The 26,946-nt window shown below is 33.5% G+C and overlaps 1 protein-coding gene across 4 annotated transcripts in view; it reads right to left on the bottom strand.

Annotated features, from left to right (window-relative positions):
* LOC140447946 (laminin subunit gamma-1-like) overlaps positions 1-26,946 on the bottom strand; it is a 157,497-nt gene that overhangs the window by 29,904 nt on the left and 100,647 nt on the right. For all 4 annotated transcript variants that reach the window (XM_072540897.1, XM_072540899.1, XM_072540898.1 and 1 more), the window contains 2 exons: positions 3,684-4,079; positions 508-953 (listed from right to left, as the gene is read on the bottom strand). In XM_072540897.1, coding sequence (XP_072396998.1) covers positions 508-953; positions 3,684-4,079 — 842 coding nt within the window. The remainder of the gene's footprint in view (positions 1-507; positions 954-3,683; positions 4,080-26,946) is intronic.

The raw sequence follows: 26,946 nt of genomic DNA on the forward strand, positions 1-26,946 counted from the left end.
ATAGCTATATAAGATTTATTCCATATAGAAAAGTCCCTTAAGGAAAAAGAAGGAATATTAAAAATCTAGAATGTTCTAGATGTCATCGAAATATTCCGAAATGTCTGGTAAGGTTTGGAAGAAAATGTATATAACCAGGAAGTTGATAGTTCAAGTAGGGGTAGTAATTGAGTGTTTGAATTGTTCTGTCATTCAGTTATAGTTATTAAAAAGTATTTTAATAATATTTTGAATAAAAGTGATTAAAAAGAAGTATAACAATATGTGTATCAAATATATCTACCCAAGTTTATCTAACAAAACGGGCTTATACATGTTTTAGACTATCATATTTTCTTTAAAATTATGTTTAAAAGAAATCACATAATTTTATCTATCATAATACAAGTTAGGTGATATAATCTTTATTTTAAATTCTTTAGACTGATCTAATTGTGGTTTTGTTTTGATGGCTCTGTCGTATATTTGTGTCAATATGTATATTAAATTGAACAATATTGTACATACCTGTGTTGAAGGCAGTCTATTTTGTTGTGAAAATATAGTATTCGTAATAGATTCCCCATTACCCTCAATAATCACATCGGTAGCTGAAGGAATCGGTTTGTTATCCCCAATCCTTAACACAAATTCCAATAATTGATTGTAAGACGCCCGTTGATCTCCCAAAAACCGATGCGGCGCTACAAAGTATATAATATCTTCGCCTATCGCTCTCACACCCACACTTTGGGCAAACGAGTCGTATTTTATTGTCGAAGGACTTCCATAAATATCTTCCGATGTCCACCTCTCGTCGTTTCGTGAAAATGAAGATTCGATGGCGTACTTGGAATAACCTATAGCAGATTTACAACTAGACGAATGACCGTAACAGAAACACGGAGTGCATCCAAATGGGTTGTCGTATTGAAGGTTAAAATATCCTGGTTTACATTCTTGACAACGTTTTCCTAAAATTATTTTAAAAATATATTTTTACATTTACTTCGTGTTACATTGTAAAACAAAGAAAATATAACACAAATTCAATCAATATCAATCATTTTAATCAACTCGACCAATAACGGTGTTTGACACATTTTCAAATGCATTCTAGCAAGAACAAAGTATGAGGCAAGGACGTACACTATCACCACAAATATTTAATATATACGGAAAACATTGGAAGAGAGCGTTTGTAAGGTGAAAAAGGCGTCTCAATAAATTTTCTTGTCAAACAGCAAACAAGACCTGGTTGATCTCAGACGGATGGTTGAAAATGGGAGTACCTAAAAGTTTTGGCCTGAAGTTAAAATCATGATAGTGGATAGGCAACACAATAATCATCCACATATGATCAAACTTGGCGTTGTTAATTTTACCTTATTCTTACTACTTCATTCTATTTCAAGATAAGCTCGAGATAAACAGTTTGAGACACGTGATCGATGGGAGTGTCGTGTGGTAGCAGCTTGTCATTGGTTAGAAATTAAGTGCTAATCAATGATAAGCTACGACGACACGACAACCCACAGATCACGTGTCTAAAACTGTTTACTTTGATCATATCTTAAAATTGATCGAAGTATAGGATTATTGATCACAAACACAGGGACACTCCAAGAGGAGGTAAAACGTAGATGTGATTTAGTCAAGATCAGTATGTGCACGATGACCAAATTATGGGAAGACTTACATATGGACGCAATATGCATACGTATATGGACGCAAATCTTAGATAATAAAGGAATGGGAAAGGAGAAAGATATACGCAATTGAAATGTTCTGCTGTAGAAGAATGTTGTGAATTTTATGGACCGACTATAGAACAAATAATTCTATTTTAAGGGAACTAAAGATCAATACAAAACTCTCAGCTAAAGTCGAACTGCAACAATTAAAATATTTAGGACATGTCATGAGGTAAAACATAGACAATATTGAGAGGCTTATCGTTTAAGCCGAAAACTATGAAGATCTCCAACAAAGTTGAACTGATGAGATCACAGAAAGTTACAAAAACCAATGCACGATGTAATAAAAAGACTAGAGACAGAAGCCTATAAAGAAGGGTCATACTCGATATAACGACGACCACTACACTCCTTCCAAGGGGTCAAGACTGAAAAGAGAGATTTCCAAAAAATAGCAGCATTTACTTAATATCCTGAATTTAATTAGCATACAAACAAAAAATAGTATTAGGTTACCGTAAAATGGGGTGAATAGGAACAAAACTTCACTAGATAGTACCGATAATCTTCCCAAACATATACTATTTTCGTTGGGCTATTTAAATTTTGCAGGTTCGCTAATGTGATATGACTTTGGGAAATTTAGGTTTGTGTTGTTGGCGTCACTGGTTCCTATGTTTTCGGCGTGCGATAAAGTCATTAATTTTGAGGTTATTTCTCACCATAAAAACTTTCTCGCTAAGTACAAAATCTCTGTCAAAATAGATTTATGAGTACTCTTTTACAACAATCTAACATGATTGTATTTTGATTTATATATTAACGTTTTTTGTTAAAAACAAGTTTTATTGTTCACGTCATGAATTTGAGATATGTATGGAACAGAATAGGAACATAATATTTACCGTGTTCCCATTCACCCCACACATTAGAAATTACTTTTGTTTATCTAATACCTCCCTAGAGTAATATTTGTTTTTGTCAGTGGCTGTTCAATTTACTTTTTTATTGTAATGAGTGTTTTATTACAGGTTTTCGCAGATATGCCGCGAAAATATCAAGCTGTGACAAGTGTGAAGAAAAGATGCTACACACGACAAAACCTACAAGAAGCCCTAAATGAAATGAAAGAAAGTATTAGTTACAGGCAGTGTTCCCTTAAATATAATATACCTACTACGGTCTTACACAGATTATATAAAAAATGTTAATACAAAGCAAAAGAGAGGTCAGACCTCTCTTCATGAAGATTGATTCTCTTACCTTACGGTTAATCGTATGAGAATATTTGGTGCGCCAGGACAAACTTATTTCCAAGTTCAACAACACTTCTGGTCGGGATTGGGTGTATTCGTTTCTTACTCGACACAAACAATCACTCTCAAACAGAATGTGTCAGAACATGAAATGGTCGAGGGCGGCTGTATCCCCTGAGATAATTAATAAGTATTTCGACGAGTTCTCAAGACGTTCCCGTAAGTCACATCATCAACTATGATGAGACAAACCTTAGTGACGAGTTATCAACTCATCAAAAGCGTCTACTTCCGTAATGTTTGTAGCTAGTGGTAGTGAAGCCACTTGGTGGGGTGAGTAAGAACACCATGTTTTAATTTTTTTGTGGTTAGAGTATTAACTTTCTAATTTTTTAACACCTAAATATCAAAAGAGGAAGGTAAGTGTCACCCAAATAACAATGCATAAGTTTTATGTTTGCAACATGTGTTAGCGGCTTTTTTTTTAGTTGAAAGTTGGAAACCGTTCCTATTCATCCCATTTTACACACATATTTAAGAACGTAAATACGTGAAAATTGAGATGGGAGTAAATAAATTCAAATCAAAAGTGGATATTGCAAGAAATATTTTAATAGTGTGCTTTTGGCGGATTATAAAAACACAAATAAAAATCAAGCAAATCAATGTTTTTGAGATTTAGTGTCATCAAAAGAATAAAAATTTAATAATGAGTGTTATTCCCGTAAATAAACATGTATAGACATCTTACCTTCCACATTTTCTTTACAGTAACAGGTTCCGGAATATGAGTCACATTTTGCTACATTATAAGCTGATCCCATTTCCAAGCAACTACAACTTTGGCAACCGTAGTGGGAAAAATCATAAAAATTGACTTCGCATCGGTCACATTTTTCTCCGATTACTCCAGGTAAACACTGACATTTCCCTTCCGAATTGCATTGCAACGTCCTTGAACCAACTCTATCACAATCACATGGAGTACAAAACCCATCGTCTCTCATGTAAAAGTTGTCCCTGCATTTTTCACAATTAGCACCATCTCTATTAGCTATACAATCCAGACAGTGACCTCCATGGCCTGTTTTCTCATAAAGTTTTTGGTCAAAGTAGCATCTGTTGGAGTAACCGTTACAATTACATTCTGAAACATAAAAACAGGAGAATTAAACTTTGTAATGCAATAAGAGAAAACAAAACGAAAATAATAAAGGAGAATGTGAACTGTGGAAACTAAAATTTTAAATTTTAAAGCTAATATATAAAAAAAAAACATAATCGTCGCTCAAGGTTATCTAGACGGTGTATCTTTATTCTCAAAAAGTTTTGAAGACACAATAAAGTTAGCAGTGCAATCGTCTTCTTCTTATTGCACCACCTCCTTTCGAAGATTGATGATCCAAATGGCATTTGTAGCTTTAAAAACTGCTATATGAAGGATTTTACTAACTGCTAAACTGCCCGTTAGTTTACCTTCCAATATGATTCGAAGTAATTCATATCTTTCATATTTTAACACGTGACCAAATTATTGTATTTTCCTCTGTTTGCAGTGAGTAGTGCATTGATCTGTTGTTTTCTTATTTAGATCTGTTTATCTTTTATTAAACACCACAGAGAAAAATGAGGGTTAGATGAGCAAGATGGTGGTGGTAATTAGTCATGCACGGTATAACTGACAAAGAGTGCATAATAATTGGGAAATTAATTTTCTTTGCTATTTCAACATTTTTTACTTATATTTGTGCTGATGGCTTGACAAGATATTCTCAATATACACCATATGTTACAAAAATTATCCTACAGAAGAGTCCTCAAAAGATTGTCAACGTACGTTTCCCATAACACACCTCAAAAACATATGCGCTCATTTTGTAGGTCTTGATTACATTCTAGTTTTCTCTTGATTCCACACTCTTCAATCATTTGTCACTTTTCTCTAATTTTAAATATTTTGAAGCCATGGAAAGTATATTGAAATATAATTTTAAATCTTACAAATCGCACTAAACATTTAAAATCTATTAATATAAAATAACATAAAATTAAAAAATGTATATTCGCATTTAATGACATTACCAGATAAAATAATCAATTTGGTTGATAAGGACGATTTGCAACGGGCACTTAAGATTTACAACATTCAATTGGATTTATTTTCTTCAGATGAAGAAACTATCACCGAGCAACCTCTCAATTGGTAATCTACTGAGTTAGTACCTGAAGCTGCAATACCTTTAGGACAATCTACTAATCCATAACATCAAAATTCTTCTTCTTCTTCTTTTGGCATCATAACCCTGGATGGGTCTTTGCCTGTCTGGCTATGTCCTTCCATTCAGATCTCTCTTGTGCCCTTCTTCTCCATTGTCTTATGTTCATTGTTTTCAGGTCGTCTTCCACGTCATCCAACCATCTCATTCTGGGCCTTCCTTTTTTTCGCCTTCCTATGGGCTTCAATTGTAACATTTTCTTTGTTGTTTTTGCATCGTTTTGTCTCTGCACATTTCCCAGCCATGACAGTCTTTGACTTTTCACAAATCTTACAATGTCATAACCTTCATTTAACTCATTAACCTCGTCGTTTCTCCTGATTCTCCATGTGCCATCTTCCTCTTGTACCGGGCCATATACTTTCCTCAGTATTTTTCTCTCGAATGTCCTGAGTTGGGCTTCATCTTTTTTCGTCATTACCCAAGTTTCACATCCATAGGTTACTACGGGTCTAATCAGTGTTCTGTAGATAGTCATTTTGGTTCTTTTGTCTAATAATTTCGATGTCATCAATCTTTTATTAGCATAGTATGTACGATTCCCGCTGGAAATACGTGCATTAATTTCGCTACTTACGGAGTTATTCTGATTGATTTCTGTGCCGAGATATGTAAAGGCATCCACTCGTTCTATAGTATAGTTGTCTATTGTGATATTATTTTCATTGTCAGTTATTCTTTTGACTGTCATATACTTCGTTTATATAACGTTCGTTTTATAACATCAAAATACAGTCAAAAATATTGCTATTAATGCTCCATACTAAGAACGCAAAGTTGAAGTAAATCAATTACTAAATGATTTACCTATCTACCTACCTACGATCAAAATAATTCTCAAAATGACGATAATTTGTACAATAGAAATTTATTTCTTGATGAACTGGACTCTACTACATTATTACGTCATCGTCCGCATATATTCCTGCAGCAGCTAGACAATGAAGTTGTGAGCACCGACGATGTATTTTTCACAACTGAACTAAATATTTTAGCAGGAACTGCGAGCAACGATATGAAGCAAAATGCATTATCACATCAAACTACTAAGGCAAGTTTTACTTTGATACAGCATTGAGTAGATTCTACTGCAGAAGTCAACGAACAAGGTACATCTTTACCTGCGTAGTATATAAACTTGCCAGCTTTTATTTCCATGGAATGTGAAGGAATTATTACAGTAGAAGCAATAAATAAAGAGTAAATGGCAATGTTAAAGAAAACGGATCTTTATCTATGCAATACGTAGCAAATGCTGTGTTAATGTTAACTCACTGCGAAAAAACTCGCTTCTAACGACCACGACATCAACGAGATTACCCAAACTACTAACGAAGTCAACGTAATTAAAGTGGAGCAATATGCAGCTATTTCTGGGCATCAAATAGATCATGAGATCTTCAACACTGATTACCAAATATTTTGCGGCATTTACATAATGTGAAATGAAAATTCATTGAACACGCGGCACAGTTTCAATCCAAAATTCGTTCATATGCCACCTTTGTATGAGAAGAAAACGATTGTTAAAAGTGCAAAATGAAAGTTACAAAAAACAAAAATAGAAGCTTCCAAAATGCTCAAAGATTCTGACAAACAATTTGCAGCCCTTTCTCCAGGTAAAACTTCTCCAGGTGTCATAATGGATTGTACAAAGTAGTTTAGCCTTACTTAATTCTAGATCTAGTTTTGCTGATCCTTGATGCTTTTATCAAATTTTCAAAAAAGTTTTAAGTACGTAATTCATCAGGGAAATTGTTTGATGTTCTGAGCATTCTTAAGCGGTATTGTTTTTCGGTATTGGATATCAGCCACTATAAACTAAGATCGACGTACTAAGATCGAGTGACGAAAGCCACTTGAACGCCACATTCTGGGAAAGGCCCGATAGCAGAAGGTCAGTTGGTCGCCCAAGAAAGAGATGGAAGGACGCAGTAGTAGTGATCTACGCAAAATGGATATACAGCAGTGGGAAATAGCTACTCAGGACCGACAAAATGGAGGGAAATAGTAAACGCGGCCAAGACTCACATAGAGTTGTCGAGCCAAATGATGATGATGGTAATCACTGATCAGCCACTGTTTAGATAATATGTCGTATATAAACTGCAAGGCATAAGTTAGGGATATAGCTAAATATTAAATAAACAATAATATAACAATTATGCAACTATATAAATCAATTAAGTCACTTATCTACATCAACAATGAACATTAGTTTTTTGTTGTTTTTTTATTCAAAGAAATAAATATTTAAATTAAAGTAATAAGTTGGTTATAGTTTATTACACCATGAAAAGAAGCCAAACAATCACTTGAAAAATCGAAAATTTTCTGGGAGGTATGTTTAAAATTGGAATATCTAGGGGAAGTCAATAGAAAATGCGTATTATCCCAAGGTTATCGAAAATTTTACTGCGTCATGACATTTAAGCAAAAAAAGCGACTTTTTTCATTCATTTTAATATGGTGAAAAAACTATTCGCTATAAAAGCATTCTAGATAAAAACTTTCAACAGACGACTTTCTTGAAAATACTTAATCTTTAAAATGAGATTTTCTAATTTCAAAAATGTTTATAAACAAGATGTACTTTGTCAATACTTAGAATGTTTTTTTTTGGTTTGATTCGCTTTATGTTACATACAAATGTTTATTGTTTACATACAAATGATTGATGCAGAATGAAGTATCATTACCATTATATTGGCAATATCTCTAACTTATGCTGCGCAGTATATTATCGTGTAATTGCTGTTTCTAATTATTGTTTTAAATTTAATACCTATTAATAATTACTCAAATTTAGGTCTTTTGTTCCGTTTTATTGTTTGATACTAAATGGACATTTTTAAGTCTCGTACAATTTCAACACCATCTCGAGAAATAAAATTTAACGACTTGGTATCTTAACAGCATTTTTAAGAACATGTACATAAATAACTTAATTAGCCGGGCATCCATATTTCACGCCTATTAAAGCCCGAACAAAAGACCATTAATTGGAAAAGCGAAGAAGCTATTCAGTCTCTTGTGAATTGTACGCCAATGATCCTCGTTAATGCATTACTATTTAAGGATTTAGAACATCCGCGAAGACGTATAAGGTACAAACTCCAAAAAGCGACATCATTAGTGAAATAAAATCTCTTCGAAGACCAGAATGTTATAAAAACAATACCCTGTGCGTTCCTTTTGATAGGGCGCTTACGAAATTACAGGGAGGCACTATTTGCCGTAATAATTTTAACTGCAGGATATAGCTTTGTTCTTTAAAATCTTGCAAATATTATGCATGGTGATATACATAATTATGTATATAGTCAAGCACTACTCTAAGAACTAATACTTTTTACAGTCAACGTAAAAAACGTAATGCAAACCATTTCACAAAAATATATTTTTTTATTCTTATTATTTTAATACTCAAAAGTACCACCAATAAACTTCTTTGGTAAACTCCTATTTAAGAAACTCGAAAACCAGGTCATGGTTACAGAACGGGGAACAAAGAAATCTAAATATTATGTTATGCAGACGACTCCGCATTAATCGCCGAGACAGAAGACGAGCTCCAAAGATTAACAGACATCTTCAATACAACAGCCAAGAAATACAATATGATAATAACAGCAGAAAAAACCAAAGGTATAACAACCTCTAAATACCAACTACGATGTAAAATCGAAATTGATGGGAAAATAATAAAGCAAGAAGCAAGGTTTAGATATCTGTGAATAGATATAACTAGTTATGGAGATGTTGAAGAAGAAGTACGAAAACAAAGCTTAAAAGCAAGTAAAGCAGCGGGATCTCTTAATGACAGAATCTGGAAGAACAAACACCTAAGAGAAAATACAAAAACAAGAATCTATAAAGCAGCAATTAGACCTATATTAACATACACGGTGGAGCCAAGACCTGACAGATCTAAATCGAGACGACTACTAGAAACAATAGAGATAAAAATACTTCGACGAATATTAGGGAAAAGTCTGTTGGATAGGGAGAGGAGCGAAAACATAAAAAGAACATGCAATATAGAAGACATAAATCAATGGGTGACAAAACGGAAACAGGAGTAGAACGAACACATTAGTAGAATGGCAGAGGATAGGATAGTACGAATGGCATGATATAAGTCACCAAATGCACGAAGAAGTATTGGCAGACCAAGAAAAAGATAGTGCGATAATTTAGGAGGCTAATATTGAAGAAGAAACAGGCTTTAAAGCCTATATACAAGAAGGAAGAAGAAGAAGAAAAAGACAACCAGGTATATTTTGAAAAATAAATAGAATAATATTGAAGAATCCATAAAAAAAAATGACCTTAAGTTAACTCAAACCAACAAATCTATAGAATTCTTAGACAGTATACTGATATCCAAGAAATCACGAAATTTGAAAGAAAAGTATATAAAAAAATATTAAAATCAAAGATACTATATCGTTATGAAACATGGGACAAGACAAAAAATACGAGACCACTTCTAGACATAGATTGTATATTATTGTAGTCTAGTAGTAGATCTTTTCACACTGCAACCTGAAACATCTTTTGTGTATATCATCCGTCGATGTTTGTAGCTCTCTACAAACGGCACAGGATACGATAGAAGAATAGAGTAGTCAATGGAGAATAGCAATAAATCCAGAAAAGACCCAAGTGGTCTTAGCAGATGAAAAGTGCAAGACCCATCGAATGGCAAAAAGAAACTAAATACCTAGAAGTAACAATGGACCAAGGTCTAACATTCACATATCGTTAAGTGATAGTCCAGAAAACAGCAAAAGCCAGAGCCGCAATAAAAGTAGTCACAGGAAGAAGCAATTTTACACAAGTCACAAAAAGAACAAAAGGAAGATTGACACAACAACTGCCTTAGAGAAGCTGTAAAAGTATCCAGATAAGTCGCAGAACGGTTCCTAAACAAAGGAAGGATACTGGATATGTGTACCATAGATGCAAGTACAGAAGACTCAAACAGCAAATATTAACAAACATATAATACAGTCTAGATAATCATAGCATTATCAAAAGAAGACGACGCACTCACCTTTGGCATGGCAGTGTATTTACTAATGTTGATTTTATATATTTCAGACAGTCCTCAAAAAAAATCTACAAAAAACGGCTTCGGCCACCAAAAAAATTAATAAAACACTAACAAAAGACGCAAGCCTAAAAAATTACTAACAAAATTCAAAAAAAAAGACAAGAGGGACCCACATCCTCGAGCGTCGAGTCACCGAACTGGGTGTAGCTTAGAACGGGGACTCGAGGCCTGAGCAAGTAATACAGAGCGATGATGTTACTAGAGATAGCGGGAATAGAGCGTCTTTCGCTGGCCTCCATGGTTCGGGGTAGGATTTCATGTGCGGGTCCATCCAGGACTCCCACAAGCACTTTGAAGATAAGAGAGCCTATATAGCGCATCAGAGTGCTATCGGGGAGTAGTGGATGGTCTGGAGCATTGGGGTGGGATGAAGTGATTCCTGTTTACACGGGTTAATTCTCCTGATCCCAATGAATTGTATCACCCTAATGTCATTGTTAAGGGGCAAGCAAATCTCTCTGTGTTGTTTGCTTTGTTTATTTGTTCGTGCTCCATTCTTGTCCCACAAAAATCTAGGGAATGGATGGCCAATTTTGATAGAGCGCCACATGCGGTAGAAGGGTTATAAAACCAGGGTGATGCCTGGTATCCAAAATTAGCTTCCACTCGGTTATGCTCACTTCATAAAACTAACAAGATAGATCAAGTATGAAGAACATCTCCACCACGACAAGGTTTCTTAGCTCGTCGGAGCGAGGTGGGAGGTCCACTTGTAGTTCTTATTATGTTTTCCAATCTTGGGCAGCTTATATCTAATTTCTGCTGATGGGTTTCATATCATTAGAATATTTTGTTTTTGGTGAACTTCTGCTTGGTAAATATGTTATCCTGGTCTACACTCGATGATGCGCGATCTTCTACTTTTTTTTTATATTTTTTCACTGTGGATTTTATCTCTCAGGAAAATATCTAACACATATTGTTTCATTAATATGTACGTTACACGTATTTTTACCATGTAGATACCGGGATTAACACCATCAAACATTTTTCTTTTCAGTTTTTCAAACGCAACTTAAGCCAGAAATACATTATGAAAAACTAACAAGTTTGGTTATATTTTCTTATCTGGATTAAATGTACCAATACGTATTATTTCATAATTTCAAGTGTTTATAACATACATATCATCATCATACAGCCTCTGCGTCTACAGCCGGATATAAGCCTCCTTAAGGTTTTTCCATTTATTTCTCTCTCGTGCTGTTGCAACTTAATTTGTCGAGATTATCTTGATGTCATATTTGATCAACACCAACGGGTAGGAGGTCATTTAAGTCTTGTAATATGTTGGAGAAAATCATCCATCTTTGATTTGCTACGTATCTCCTCCGTTCTTATCCTGTCCCACAGTATTAGGCAAGGCATTGAGCGTCAGTTTTTGTTTGACTGTTCTTCGTAAGGGTAAGTGTTTCGGTTCCGTATGTAAGGATTGGCAAGGCACACTGGTTGAACTCATTTCTGTTGATGCTGATAGGCACTTTCGTTTTAAAAATATATTTTCATTTGCCATAGGCAGTTCAGTTCTAAATTGGGCTGAACATATAGATATTGTATTAAAAGCTATTGAATCTGAAACAGCACATCTATAATTAACAATATTAGGTATGCTGATGATACCGTAATAAAAGCCGATACTTTGGAAAATCTAGAATAATATAAGAATTAAAAGGGAGATTACATCAGCCAAAGAAAAATGGATGAGAGAAAGATGCGACGAAATGGAGAATGTGATATCTAGACACGACTTATTTAAAGTGCACAAAAAAGTAAAAGAAATAAGCAACATATTTAAAAAACGAGGTTCTTTTGTACTGGTTGATTTTAACAACAATATTATTGTAAATGAGAAGAAAATAAGACGAGAATGGCAACTGTATATATCAGAGTTGTTTGAAGATGACAGAAATAATACTACCGAATCCTAGCAAAATTGTACTGATGGCCCAAAAATTATGAAATTAGAGATAGAACATGCTATAAAAATACTAAAATTAGGAAAGTTTGTGGTCCAGATGACACACCAACTAAATTGCTGAAGCTAATAGATGAAGTAAAAGTAGTAGTAAAACTTTTTGATAAAAATATAACACTGAAGTGATTTCTATAGACTGGCTTAAGTCCATCTTCGTCACAATACCTAAAAAACATAATGCTAGAAAATATTCAGAATATTGATTAATTAGCCTAATCAGCCACACTCTTAAGATTCTCCTAAGAATACCCAACAACAGAATTAGACGCAAATACGAAGGAGATCTCGAATATATCCAATTTGGTTTTAGAAATGATATTTGAAGTAGGGAGGCACTTTTTGAAAAGAAAGAAAATATGTATTTGCATTCTTCGTGGACTTCGAAAAGGTATTCAATAAAGGACAGCATCTAAAATTCATGCAGATGCAAAAAATATAGGAATAGATAACAAAGACATTCGTGTCATTAAAAATCTGTACTGGAATCAAACTGATATAGTAAAAATTGAAGATAACTACACCGACGAAATATCCATACAACGAGGAGTGAGATAAGGTTGCACTTTGTCTCCAACATTGTTCAATGTTTACTCCGACCAGTTATTTAAAAAGACACTTGAGAGACAGCCATATGAAATAATAATCAACGGGGAAATACTTAATGTAATTAGATAAGCGGACGATACAGTAATTCTGTCAGAAAATATTGAAGGTCTCCAAATTCTGCTTGATCATATTCACGAAGTAGGAGAGGAAATGGGCATTAAAATAAACTCAAACAAAACCAAATTTTTGGTCTTTAGTCGTAACCCACACCCAGATGCAGAGCTTCAATTAAATGGAGTCCAAGTTAAAAAAGTTCACCAAATTACATATTTAAGATTTATTATAACGGACCAACTAGATTTAGACATAGAAATAAAAGGCAGAATAGCAATGAATAAAACTATTTTTATGATAATAAAGCCATTTCTTTGCAATAATCATCATAGTTTAGAACTAACACAAAGAATGGTTAAGTGCTATATTTGTTCTGTCCTTTGTGGTACAGACTAAAGTGTGGACACTAAAAGTATCAACTCTAAACAGAATTTAAGTATTGGGAATGTAGATTCATGGACGAATGCTGAAGACACCTTGGACAACAAGAAAAACTAATGAGGAAGTACTAAGGAGGGCAACAAAGATAGTTAAAGACTGTTAAACACTGGAAAATGTCTTTTATGCGACATATAATGAGGGGAAATCGATATAGAATACTATACTGATACTGATCCTTAAAGGTAAAATAGAACGCCGGAGAGGTGTAGGAAGAACACAGATTTTTTGGTTAAAACTAATTCGTGAATAAACTCAGATATCAAATGCAGGATAATTATTTCATGTGGCAGAAGAAGATCGCAATGGTGATGGCCACCATCAGATAATTCTGAAATGGCACGTGAAGAAAAAGAAGAAAAAAGAATAATAAAATATTAAGATGCCGTCTCCCCCGACATTAAAAAGACTAGGTTCATGAGAGTTAGTAAAATGACAGTACTAACGAGAAAGTCTAATGGTCATAGGTCAGCAGACCAAAAATTTTGATTGGACATATATTGCGCGGAGAAAAATACGACATCTTGCGATTCATAATTTAAGGCCAAATCCAGGGCAGAAGCAGAGTAAAAAGAAGACGAATATCTTGGTTTAACATCCTAAGAGAATGATATAAAAAATGTAGAAAAATACGACATCTTGTGATTTATAATTAATTGAAGGCCAAATCCAGGGCAGAAGCAGTGTAAAAAGACGAATATCTTGGTTTAATAACCTAAGAGAATGAAATGAAGAACTTGAAGAAGTTCTCATTAGTGTGTACAAAATATGTCTTCAATTACTAAAAACACTATATTTTTTAATTTAGACTTATGTTGGCGTCGCTAACATTATTTTTATGTTGTATATATACCACATAAAACGTGTTTAAAAAAACTTAATATGAAGAAAATTTTAAAGAGTACCTACACAATGTATAAATAGAATCACCACTTTTTAACGATCATTTTTATAACACATTCTAAATTTATACCTATAGGCGGGAGGACATAAATTGCAAAAGGCAATAAAGGATCATTGGAAGGAGTTAAAATTACTTGAGTTGCCGTTACAGCATGACTTATTGGTTTTTAACAATGTAGTGCTATCAGTAACCTCTAAATGGGTTCATTTAATTATAGAAAATTTTGCCTTAATTTTGATTTCAGCCAGACTAAATAATTATGTATAAGATAGCTGTTGTAAAGAGAGAAAATATACAAATAGTAGCTATAACGAAGTGTAAAATAGCAGATGGTGCTGCATTGAAATATCTACTACATTTTCTCTTGAAATAAAATTGTATTTTAAAATGATCTAAAAAGATGTTGGAATTGAAAATTTAAAAACAAAGAATAGTAAACGAGTTTGAAAAATAAAAAAAAAGAGGTGTAAAATCTTATTTTTTTGTGTAAAATAATCCAGTTGCCGAGATTTCATCTCTAAAAACAAGACGAACAAGCTGGATTTTACCAAGAATGTCAATTTTGGAAAGTTAAAAACGATGAAAAAAGTTTACCATTAGTACTTGCCGGCTTCGCCCTAAAACCCCCCTTTCGTAGGGGGTGAAAAACGAAAAAATCAATTTACCAAGAATCTGTATGTAGAAAAAAGTGTTTCAAATAACAAATGTAACAGATAATTTTAAACATAAAATTTTTATTGACACTTTTTGTGTAGAACGAACGGTTCTCTCAGAAACAACGCTTGAAGCAACTGGCGATTTTGAATGTCAGTTACGCACGCGAAATCAACTTTAAATAAAATCTATATCAACGCGACAATAAAAATTAGATATTTTTTGATCAGAGTGTTCTATCGACTAAAACGTTGCACGATTTTTGCAATTTTTTTAGAATTCTTGTGAGATCAATAAAATTTATCAAATCCATTGTGTTGCAGTTTCGCAAATAAATATAAACATTTGTAAAATATTAGTTAGTTTTGATTCTCCCCGTAGTATATTTAAACGAGATTTGCGTGTACAAGGGCACAGCGGTTTTAAGGGCTAAACATTGCAAGACGAGCTATCTGCGAGATAACAAAGACGTAAGTTTGAGACAAGGGACATATGCCATATGAGAGAGATGTGTTTTTGAAGTTAAGACCAGCACGTCCGAGACACTTAGCTGCGCTCGTGTGATATAGTTGAGTTTTGTCTCCCAAACGACAGACACATGGGTCTGGGTTGAGGGTTGTACATCCTACCACACAAACTTCGCTTGAGTCTTGTGAAAAAGGCGAGTTTTTTTATTCCTGAATTTTCACCAAATCAGAGGGTTAGCAATCCCATCGTGGCTGAAATCTTCCATGGGATAAAGTACACCTTATACTATTTATTGCCAAAATTACATTGCTGCATATATCAAGTACGTTTACTTAATATATAGATGTCATATTTGCTTAGAACTTTATATCAGTTGTGCTGCGATCGCGATTGAACATTTTGCATTTGTTTTGTTTTATTGACTGTATTCTATATTTGTATTTTGTTAACACCAATTATATTTCTTTTGTGTTTTGTATTACTAATTGTATTAATTGCATTATTAGTTTGTTTTTATACCATTGACATATATATCCATATATATAACGTAGTATACCTATATACGAAACTATTTTACTGTTTCGGTCAGTAGTTTTTTTAGAATCGACTTTTTTTTTTGTTTGTCTTTTAGTTGTTAAATACTTTTTCGCTTTGTTTGAGCCACCAGTTTGTTCTATTCTTAAAATGATTGTCTTTTGGTGTGTCGTTTCGTATTGACTATTAATTATGTTTGTATATATTCTTCTTTAGTTATAATTGTATGTTTGGTTATGGTAATAATTTCACTTATTTTTAAAATAGACTTTTATATAGTCCTCTGGATTTCATTTTTTTATTTTAATATACATACTCAATGCGAAAGGAAGAAACCAGCGAGTTCTAGATTGAACATAATATCTTCTTTTCCCCTTCTGATGACCCCAATTGTTATATTGAGGTCATCGTATGTGCAGAACGCAACACATTGACCAGTCGCTAATGAATTACCATTGTTAGAGCTCAATCTTAAAAACCTATAACATAAAATTTCGATTTTGAGTTTTGGCAATAAGTATGAGGCATTTGAAATATGTCTAAAAACGCTAAATTTAAATTTTCACATTACACATTTATTGCCATAACTCAAAACCGAAAATTCAGGCTATATGTTTTGAAGACTTGACTCTAATAATCAAAATTTTATTGTGACCAGTCAATGGAAGTGATAAATTTTATTGTCTCATGAGAATCGTAAAATATGGCAAAAATCGTGCAACATTTATTTATTTAACAACTTTATAAAAACTGACCATTTGCGGTAAAATCCAAAGACTTATACAAAATCTACACTTTTACCTTTAAAAATCATCTCTCTCTAGTCGTTTCCTCATTACTAAGTGTCGTTATTTCCTACCATAGGCAACTATCTCTTTCCACCGGCTTCTATCCTGGGCTGCAGATAATGTCTTGTCACTAGGTTTTTGCACTTGATCTATAAATCAAGTAGATGAGCGACCTCTGCATCTGTGACATTCAATGTGTACCCAAATTACAAACCTCTCAAAGATAATCATTACTTCTTTTTACGAAAAACTTTAAGACGCCTGCGAGACAAACAGAGGAGACTAGAGTCCGGATGTTAGGCTCTTGGAGGATTGAGTGATTTGCTCTATGCTCTGTCCGTGAGATCCGAAACATTCTCCTGGAGAATCACATCTCGAAGGCTTCATTTCTTTTCCTATCATCCGATTTCATTCTCCATGTTTCGGAAACGTAAATGAAGATAGGCAGGTATTAATATTTCGGTTTCACAAGAATCTACATTACTAGTGTAGAATTCTAGATAACTGAACTTGTTAACCATTTAAAACTAGTTCAAAACTTCGGTTGTTTGCAGTCAGTTTGAATTATAATTTTTTTGTTTATTGATCTTAAGACCACTCTATTGCTTTCGGATTCCACTAACTGTAGCAAGCCTGACATTTCTTCTTTGGATGCATTTATTACAATTGTATCGTCTGCATATCTAAGGTTTGGAATCTTTTTGCTTGTGATAGAGATTCTTTTTCTTCTCGTGCCACTCCTAGCGGAGATTGGAAATCATCATGGCCACTGCGATTTTGTTAGCAGCGCGCCTAAAAAGTTCAATCGAACTACACCCGAACCATTCACGTAGATTACGAAGCCACGATATTTTTCTTCTTCCCACACTTCTTTTGCCCTTAATTTTGCCCTGCATGATATTTCTTAAAAGTTCGTACTTTTCACCTCCCACAATGTGCCCCAAGTATTCCATCTTTCTAGTTTTTATCTCATTTAGAATTTCGCATCTTTTGTCTGAAGTTTGGAGTACTTGCGTATTAGTGACGCGGTCCATCCATGATATTCTGAGAATGCGCCTATAGCACCACATCTCGAAAGCTTCGATGTTTTTTGTGGTCAACTGTTTTAGTGTCCAAGCCTCTACTCCATACAACAGGGTAGAAAAGACATAACACCGCAGCATTCGTATTCGTAACTTTATATTGATATCACGATTGCAAAAGAGTTTGCGCATTCTATTAAAGACTGATCTAGCGATTTCTATTCTACATTTAATCTCTTTTGTTTGATCAGTATCGTCTGTGATCCAAGCACCTATATATTTATAACAGGACACACGCTCAATCGTTGTATTGTCTATTACAAGATTAGCTCTGATGTTCTTTGATTTCGTGATTACCATAAATTTAGTTTTTTTCAAATTAATTTTCAAGCCGTAACTGTTACAGTATATATTGAGACTTTGAACGAGATGTTGTAGTTCTACTAGCGTTCCCGTTAGGAGAACCGTATCGTCAGCATACCTTATATTGTCGATCGTCTCACCATTTATTATCAGACCAAGATCTTCTTCCTCGAGTGCTTGTTTACAAATAGCTTCACTATACAGATTAAATAAAAGTGGCGACAAGATGCATCCCTGCCGGACTCCTCGACGGATTTGAATTTCTTCTGTTAGCCTACCCTCAACCTTCACATTTGCTGTTTGATTCCAATATAGGTTGCATATAATTCGAATATCTCGGCTGTCCAGAGATACCGCCATTCAATTTGTCAAGTGCTTTTCTCATTATACATTCCCCATAGAAATTGAAGAGACTTAGGGATAATACGGTTTTTTTATTTTTTATACAGGACGGTTTTTAATTCTTATTCTTATTTCATTACTGTCGTATAGGCTCTGTCGGTAGAGCTGACAGATGATAAGGAACTTTTATCTCGTGTGAAATTGTCCACAAAACTTTCCAGTTAATAATAGAATTTTACTTGGGTATGAAATTAGTGAGATGGTTTGGTAGTTATTATATTTTGTAATTGCATCTTTTTTATTAATTAGAACAAAAGCGCAGTCAATCAATCACTAGGGCATTTGCCTATTCTTCAAATGTGATTGCACAGTTTCCACATTAATTGGAGCTCAACCCATGTTCTGTAAATAGCTCGGCTGTGCTATCATCGCCCAACATATGCTAATATATAGTTGTCATAATATTTTACCCAGATATTTAACATTTATCTAGAATTGTTAATTTTGTGAAAAAGACAGAAAAGATTTGATTTCACGTACAAAGCGTCTATGTATCTGTTGATACGTATTTCGACTTAATAAGTCTCATCAGAACAGTTATTCATAGCCGTTCTTAACGTGAAAAATAATCTTCTCTGTCTTATTAGGAAGCAACAATAAAATGGCTTTGTTATTGACGCAATAGCGACATCTGATAGAAAAAGAATCCTACAAGCAGGAGAACATGGGAAAAACGGAACCACGAAGGAAGTGTTAAAGTGGAAGGAAGTCGAAGAAGTGAATTGAAGTGATTTAATTTGCCTTTAATAGAACAAAATTCAATATTCTTACTGAACATAAAATATAGGAAATTAAATCATTTACTTTTCGAGTGATTCGAACTAAATTTTAAAGTCACTGTTTGAGGTCCACTGATCATCGCTTAATTACATATCGGTTTTTATATATGGTTCGGACTTTAACTGCATATTCTTAATTGGGCGTTAGAAATCAGCCCCGAATGCAGTGCGAACACTTAAAACACATGTAATGTATGTAAAATGTATGTAATATGTAAAAATATGAAAATATGAAATACAATTAATTGCTTGTACATCATTCTTTTATACTTCACTACCTCCCACCTGGTATGTTTCTTGTAGAGTTAAGATGTCAGTGTTGTATTTTGTACTTTTCTTTTGTAACTTTTTTACTACTCATCATTTTTCAAATAAACTGCAAATTCCTTGACAACAGTTTCAATGTTTCTTTAATTTTTCTATTACTTAGGTAATTTATTTTACGTTAAATACTATCAAATAATTAAAAAAATGTCTAAATACAACAACACTTTTAAATTCATTGGCTAAAGAACTCCAACACGAACAACACGATCGAGAATATTGTTAAATTTATTGCTTAGTCGACCCCGTATATTCCTTATATAGCGACTAATAATAAGATAAGTTCTCATAATGTAAAAAGCTTTTCTTCGTTAACGAGACATCAAAATGCCGTATCTGCCGTAACTATTAAACAGAATTAACTAGAAATAAGCTTGCCGATGTACTTTTAATGATAAGAGGACAAGGGAAGTCTTAATGATGAACAACGAGATGACCTGAATAAAACATATTTATTACTGATAAATCGATTGGGGAATGCGAAAACAAATTCTTTTATCTAAAGTTTAAGAAATAATCTTTTTATTGGATTAAATGTTTTGTTTTTAATTTAATTTAGTAAACCTTAGGCGGTGGTCTCCAACGAACGTCGTATGCTGCGTATAGTAACGGCGTACGCCGTGTTTATATGCTTGTGCAGCAGTTGCACTCTGCGTTTTGCGTACAATAAGAGACTGTATTGCGTATAGCAGCGTAACGCTATACGCAATGTACGGCGTTTATTGGAGACAACCACCTAATAATAATATATCGTTATCACACATATTTCAATCGTTGCATGTTTAATTGTATTTAATGGTACTCGCTAAAGTTAAAAAATATCTAGACAAGGAAAGACATCGATTATTGAGAAAAAATTAAATACACATATATACACAACCCAGTGACGGCAAAATATACCAGCAAGACATTAAGACCAAATTAAAATCAAATACAACGACACCTCTTACTGAAGATATAAATGCTCTCAATGAATGCATTACACAAGCTATCCGAGAAAGCCAAAAGAACCATGTTCAACAAATTAGAAACTCAGTAGTGAAACCAAAACCCTAATGAAATAGAACAAAGATGCAAGACAATATGAACACAAGAAGAAATAATGAGAATGAATCAAGAAATACACAAAGCAATCAGGAAAGATTTGAGAAAATATACTAAAAAAAATCCAACAAACTATACAGGCAAATAAAAGCTTGAAGGTACTTCAAGGTAAATTAAAAACTGGAAAGAGTCAAATAATTCAATTAAAAAACATACAGGGTGAAATAACCAACGGGACTGTGGGATATTTCTATCAAGAACTATACTGTAGTAGACGGGACACAGAAATAAAGATAAAAAAGGCAACTGCAAAAACGATAAAAAATCAAGGTTCTGAATGAATAACAGACATAATGCTTAGTGAAATCAGAGAAGCAATCGATAAGATGAAATACAATAAACCACCAGGAGATGATAAACTATTTTGGTTGTCCTTGCCTATTCTAATTTCGTGTCCAAGGTATATGTATTTATCAACAAGTTCTACTTCGCCTTTCTGAATTTTTAAGTTATTACTGGGTACGATTTGGAGACATTTATTTTTAAACCGATTTTTCTGCAAGCTCTTTCAACTTCTTCTATTCTTTCAAGCATGGTGTTAATTTCGCCTAGGTCATCTTCTATCAAAACTATGTTATCAGCATAACAGGTGGGCAGTCTTCCCCCGTCGACACTTATCCCTTTATTATTTCAATTAAGTGGTTTAAAAGCATGTTCTAGAAGAAAGAAAGGTTTTAAAAGGAAGAATTTTGGAGTGCCCTTAATTGCTAGATGCTCTAGATTCCTGTAGACGAAAAGTGTTTTATTGGAGGTGATTTGAATCGGCATTGGACATATTGGTAGAGAAAGAACGCTAATAGAAAGAGTTCATATAGGTTTGGGGATAGGAATAATAAATTATGAAGGAAATAGTGTGATTGATTTTGCAGTGGCATGGGATTTGTGTGTAATCAATACGTTTTTATAAAGACTGAAGATCAGTATGTTACCTATAGTAGCGAAGGAAGGAAAAGTCAGATAAATTTTGTACTGCGTAGAAGAAGCCAGCTAAAAAAGTTATTGACTGTAAAGTCATAAAGAGTAAGTGTATAACTAGTCAACATCGACCGGTGATAGTGGATACGGAGATAAAGGTGATGCTGAAAGAAAAGCATTTAGGACACCAGAATGTTAAGTGGTGGAAGTTAAAGGATAAGGATTTGGCAAAAGCCTTTAAGAGTACTGGAACAGTTTCTGGAAAAATATACGGTAAATGATTGGTGGGAAGCCAATAGAAGCTAAGAAAAGATCGTCTGCATAGCTTTATGCAGAATTGGAAATACCCGAGGGGATAAAAAGGTTATACAGCATTGCTAAAGCAAGATGGAAGAGTGTTAAGAACCGATGTTAAAATAAAGCAAAGATGGTATGAGTACTTTAGAAAGTTGCTAAATAAAGAACACCAAAGGAGAGAGGATGCGGGATCACAAATGAGAATGTAATACCGGAGATAGCAAGAGATGAGTTTGTCGAGGCGTTAAATAAGATAAAGAATGATAAAGCAGTAGGACCCGATGGGATACCTGTGAAGGTTTGAAAGGCTGTGGGATATTTCTATCAAGAACTATACAGTAGTGGACGGGACAGCGAAATAAAGATAAAAAGGCAACTGTAAAAACCATAAAAAATCAAGGTTCTAAATTAATGCCAGACATAACGCTTAGTGAAATCAGAGAAGCAATCAATAAGATAAAATACAATAAACCACCAGGAGATGATAAACTATTTTGGTTGTCCTTGCCAATTCAGTAGGACTCGATGGAATACCTGTGTAGGTTTGAAAGGTCTAGGATAGGAAAGGGTTGATATTTTGTGACCAATAATAAGTAAGATACATGGGAAAGAAAGAATATCCAGTGAATAAAGAGATAGTGTGATGGTATCACTACATAAAGATAAAAGAGACATTGAGAACTGTAAGAAATATAGAGGGATGAAGTTAATGTCACACACAATGAGGTTTTTTGAGAGAACTGTAGATGTGAAGGTTAAGGAGAGTGATATCGGTAGAAGAACAATTTGGATTTATGCCAGGAAGGAGGAAAACGGATATCTTGTTTACTTTAAAAGAGTTGATAGAAAAATACGACGAGAAGAAAAGAGAGCTACAAGAGAGGTCTAATACCGTAAGTTAAATATTAAAAAGAAAAATAAGAAAGAAGCGCACTATTTAGAGAAATGTAAGAAAATATAAGACTTACAAGACAATATAACAATTTCATCTTGAATAAAAACTCAAAGAACTGACTAGAAAAAGAATAATTGAGCTCTAGACAGAAAGGAAAAGATCATTATGGAACATAACAGAACATAAATTAAGTACATGGAAGGAATAAATAGAGGAATTATTTTAAGACCAAAGACGATGAAATCTAGAAAGATTACTAAAGCAAAAGATATTTATGCAATATATACACTTATATTCTGATTCTCCTACCCTACCAGTCCTACCGACTGGTAGGGCAAAATGCCTACCCCAGATTAAGACGACCCACCGTTCCATTATACTACTATCCGATTTCCAACAATGACATCCCAAATACGATTTTAAGTTTTTATTGCACTTGTGTATAAGTATACTACTTGAAACCAATGTTGAGTTTCTGTATTCCAAAGACTCTGGGCACAACACAACATTGTATGTCCACATTTGCAAACTATATAACAACGGGTACTGTACAACGAACAAACAATAAAATTTTAAATCAAACACTACATTATAAAGCCCTGAAATTAGTATTTTCACCACTAGAGACAAAACCCAGTACCTTCTGCTCGATTACATATACAGGCAAGATATAGAACACCAACTTTTAGAACAAACAACAACTTAGGCAAATATATTAAAAACAACAAAACCCAAATTAAAAAGCACTTACACAGTGGTGTATACAAACTTAAATGTGGCAATTGCCCAAAAAATTACATCGGTCAAACTGGTAGAACTTTTAACAAACGTTTAGCAGAACATAAAAGGGCTTTCAGAAATAGAAAAAACGGATTCTACATACGCACTTCACCTTCTAGATTATAATCATTATTTTAATGACGAATCCTTCACATCCAAACTAAAGGCCTTAAGCTTATTGGAATCTATAGAAATTAACAAATTAAAAAAATACAGACATAATTCTGAATGACCAACTTGAGACAAACAGTTCTCCCGTCCCCAACTTATTCAGTTAAAGACTATAAAGTGTAAACACATACCAAAAATAGATCACTTGAGAAAGGCACTCTACTGAAAGAGCTGTAGTGATAAGATATTATAATAAATTTTGTGAAAATTTTGAAAACCAAGTTTTCAGTGTTTTATTGTTATATCAAATGAATTTCCATCAAGTAACGGTCGAATTCATTACTTATATTTAATACCACTCATGAGAGTGGAAGAGTCTAATTACAAAATTAAACCAGAAAACTGGAATCTGTTTTTTTAATAGAAAAGTGCCACATGACCAAAGAAAAAACTAATTAAAAAATTAAGTAATTTTATGAACGCATTGTATATTTACACCTACTATACATTAAAAACTGTGAGTCTTTTTTGTTGGAATTTCAAGAATTCAATAACACTAAATTTATTAAACCAGGTCATTCAACGATCTGTAATAATCTCTTTAGATTATAAAACGACCAAATTTTAATACAAAAATCATTTACCTCCTGATGCGATCAAAATCGTATATTACTTCCTAAAAAGTAGCTACATGGGGGAAACCGGAGCTGCTCATTATAATACTGAGGTTTTTAATAAAGCAAAGACGTAAGACTAAAACGGTTCAATATTTTTTAATATTATTTCTAGACAAGTGATTAAATTGAACATATTACTAAGTGCTCACTCAGAATGTCACTTTAAATTAGTACTATAGTTAGACCAAACAGTTTATTTCGAAAATTCGACTCATTAATAAGAAGAATATTGAAACAACAAAAAAAATTGATTATGGAAGTAATCGAAGGAAATCGAAATTCTAAAAATAAACATTATCAGTATCGGTGTACTAAAATAACCCTGATCAGGAACATTTGACAGATATAGTGAAACTCTATATTATTCTAGTAAGGGCAGTGACCCTAACGACAACATTCACAGAAATGGAGCTGGAATATTTAAAACCACTACATATTGAAAATATTTTTCAATATTTTATTACAATATTTATATATCAATTTTTTTGGAACTTCAAAAAATATGCAATAAAGTTTTCCACTCCTATCCCAGTGCTTCTCCCTAAAAACTCCCCCACCGTAGCAAAAAATATTTCAAATAAAAAATATTTCAAATGAAATGGCTGCAATCGATCTTTGTGGCAATATCCAAAAACTCAAGTGCAATATCCTGCTCAGATCACAGAACAATAGCTTTAATGAGTCACACACTTAAAACATTTTTGAAAATAATACAGAGCAGAATTTTTAAAACTTTTGAATATGAAATTAATGACACACAATTTGGCTTTAGAAATGATATGGGCACAAGAGATGCTTTTTTCGGCTTGAATGTGCTGATCCAGAGATACATGGATATAAATCAGGACATGTACTGATGTTTTGTAATTTTGAAAAGGCATTTGATAAGGTTTAACATAAAAAGCTTTTAGAAATAATAAGAAGCAAAAATATTGGCAGTCGTGATATGAAAATTATATCTAATCTTTATTGAAATCAAACTATCAAGATAAGAGTTGACAACTAGAACACCCGAGAAGCGCTCTCATGTTCAATAGAAGGAATATCTATTAATGGAGAAGTTTTGAATAAATTGCGTTTTGCAGACGATATAGTAATAATGACGGATAACAACAATGATTTACAGAACGTAATGCAACGACTTAATGAATGATGTGATGAATACGATCTAACGATGAATTTGAAAAAAACTAAATGCATGATCATGAGAAAATCAGCAGATGCAAACATCCAATTGATTGCTGAGGATACTGTAATTGAGAGTATGTATACCTACAAATACTTAGGAACATGGATAACATCAAATGTAGACCAAACCAAAGAAATTAAGACACATTGAAATAGCACGTGCATCATTCGTTAAACTTAAGTTTCTTTGTTGTTGGGACATAGGAGTAATAATAGTTATTTATGTGCCAAGTCGGTAAAGTAACTCTTCATTAAACAAGTCGAAAAAGGAGACGTCGGAAAAAGAACTAACCGACCCTATTAAAGCTGGCTAAAAAAGGATACCAAATGGGAGAAAAGCAACTTAAAATAATCTGCTATGCAGACGACGTAATTCTACTCTCTCAAAGTGAAGACGATTTACAACGTATACTGCACCAATTTAATATAACCGCCAGAAAATTCAACATGTTAATTTCCCCAAAAAAAGACAAAATGTATGGTTACAACAGCAAATTTACTAAGATGTAAATTGGAGCTGGAAAGTCTAATAATAGAAAAAGTGATGGAGTTTAAATATCTAGGCATCACATTATCTACATCACTTCTAAGTAGAAGATCGAGTGAATAGAGCAAACAGAGCCGCAGGCTGCCTGAATGAAACAATATGGAGAAATAAAAATATTGGGAAAGAAATGAAAGGCAGAATTTACAAAAAAATCATCAGACCAATAATGACATACGCGGCAAAAACATGACCTTTGACAGAGGACAAAAAGGATGTTAGAAAGAGCAGAGATGAAAACACAAAAAGAACTAACCGACCCTATTAAAGCTGGCTAAAAAAGGATACCAAATGGGAGAAAAGCAACTTAAAATAATCTGCTATGCAGACGACGTAATTCTACTCTCTCAAAGTGAAGACGATTTACAACGTATACTGCACCAATTTAATATAACCGCCAGAAAATTCAACATGTTAATTTCCCCAAAAAAAGACAAAATGTATGGTTACAACAGCAAATTTACTAAGATGTAAATTGGAGCTGGAAAGTCAAATAATAGAAAAAGTGATGGAGTTTAAATATCTAGGCATCACATTATCTACATCACTTCTAAGTAGAAGATCGAGTGAATAGAGCAAACAGAGCCGCAGGCTGCCTGAATGAAACAATATGGAGAAATAAAAATATTGGGAAAGAAATGAAAGGCAGAATTTACAAAAAAATCATCAGACCAATAATGACATACGCGGCAAAAACATGACCTTTGACAGAGGACAAAAAGGATGTTAGAAAGAGCAGAGATGAAAACACTTAAAAAAACTCATGGCAAGACACTATGGGACAAAGCTAGAAGTAC

This window comes from Diabrotica undecimpunctata, chromosome 8 (assembly GCF_040954645.1).
Source record: "Diabrotica undecimpunctata isolate CICGRU chromosome 8, icDiaUnde3, whole genome shotgun sequence".
NCBI lineage: Eukaryota > Metazoa > Arthropoda > Insecta > Coleoptera > Chrysomelidae > Diabrotica > Diabrotica undecimpunctata.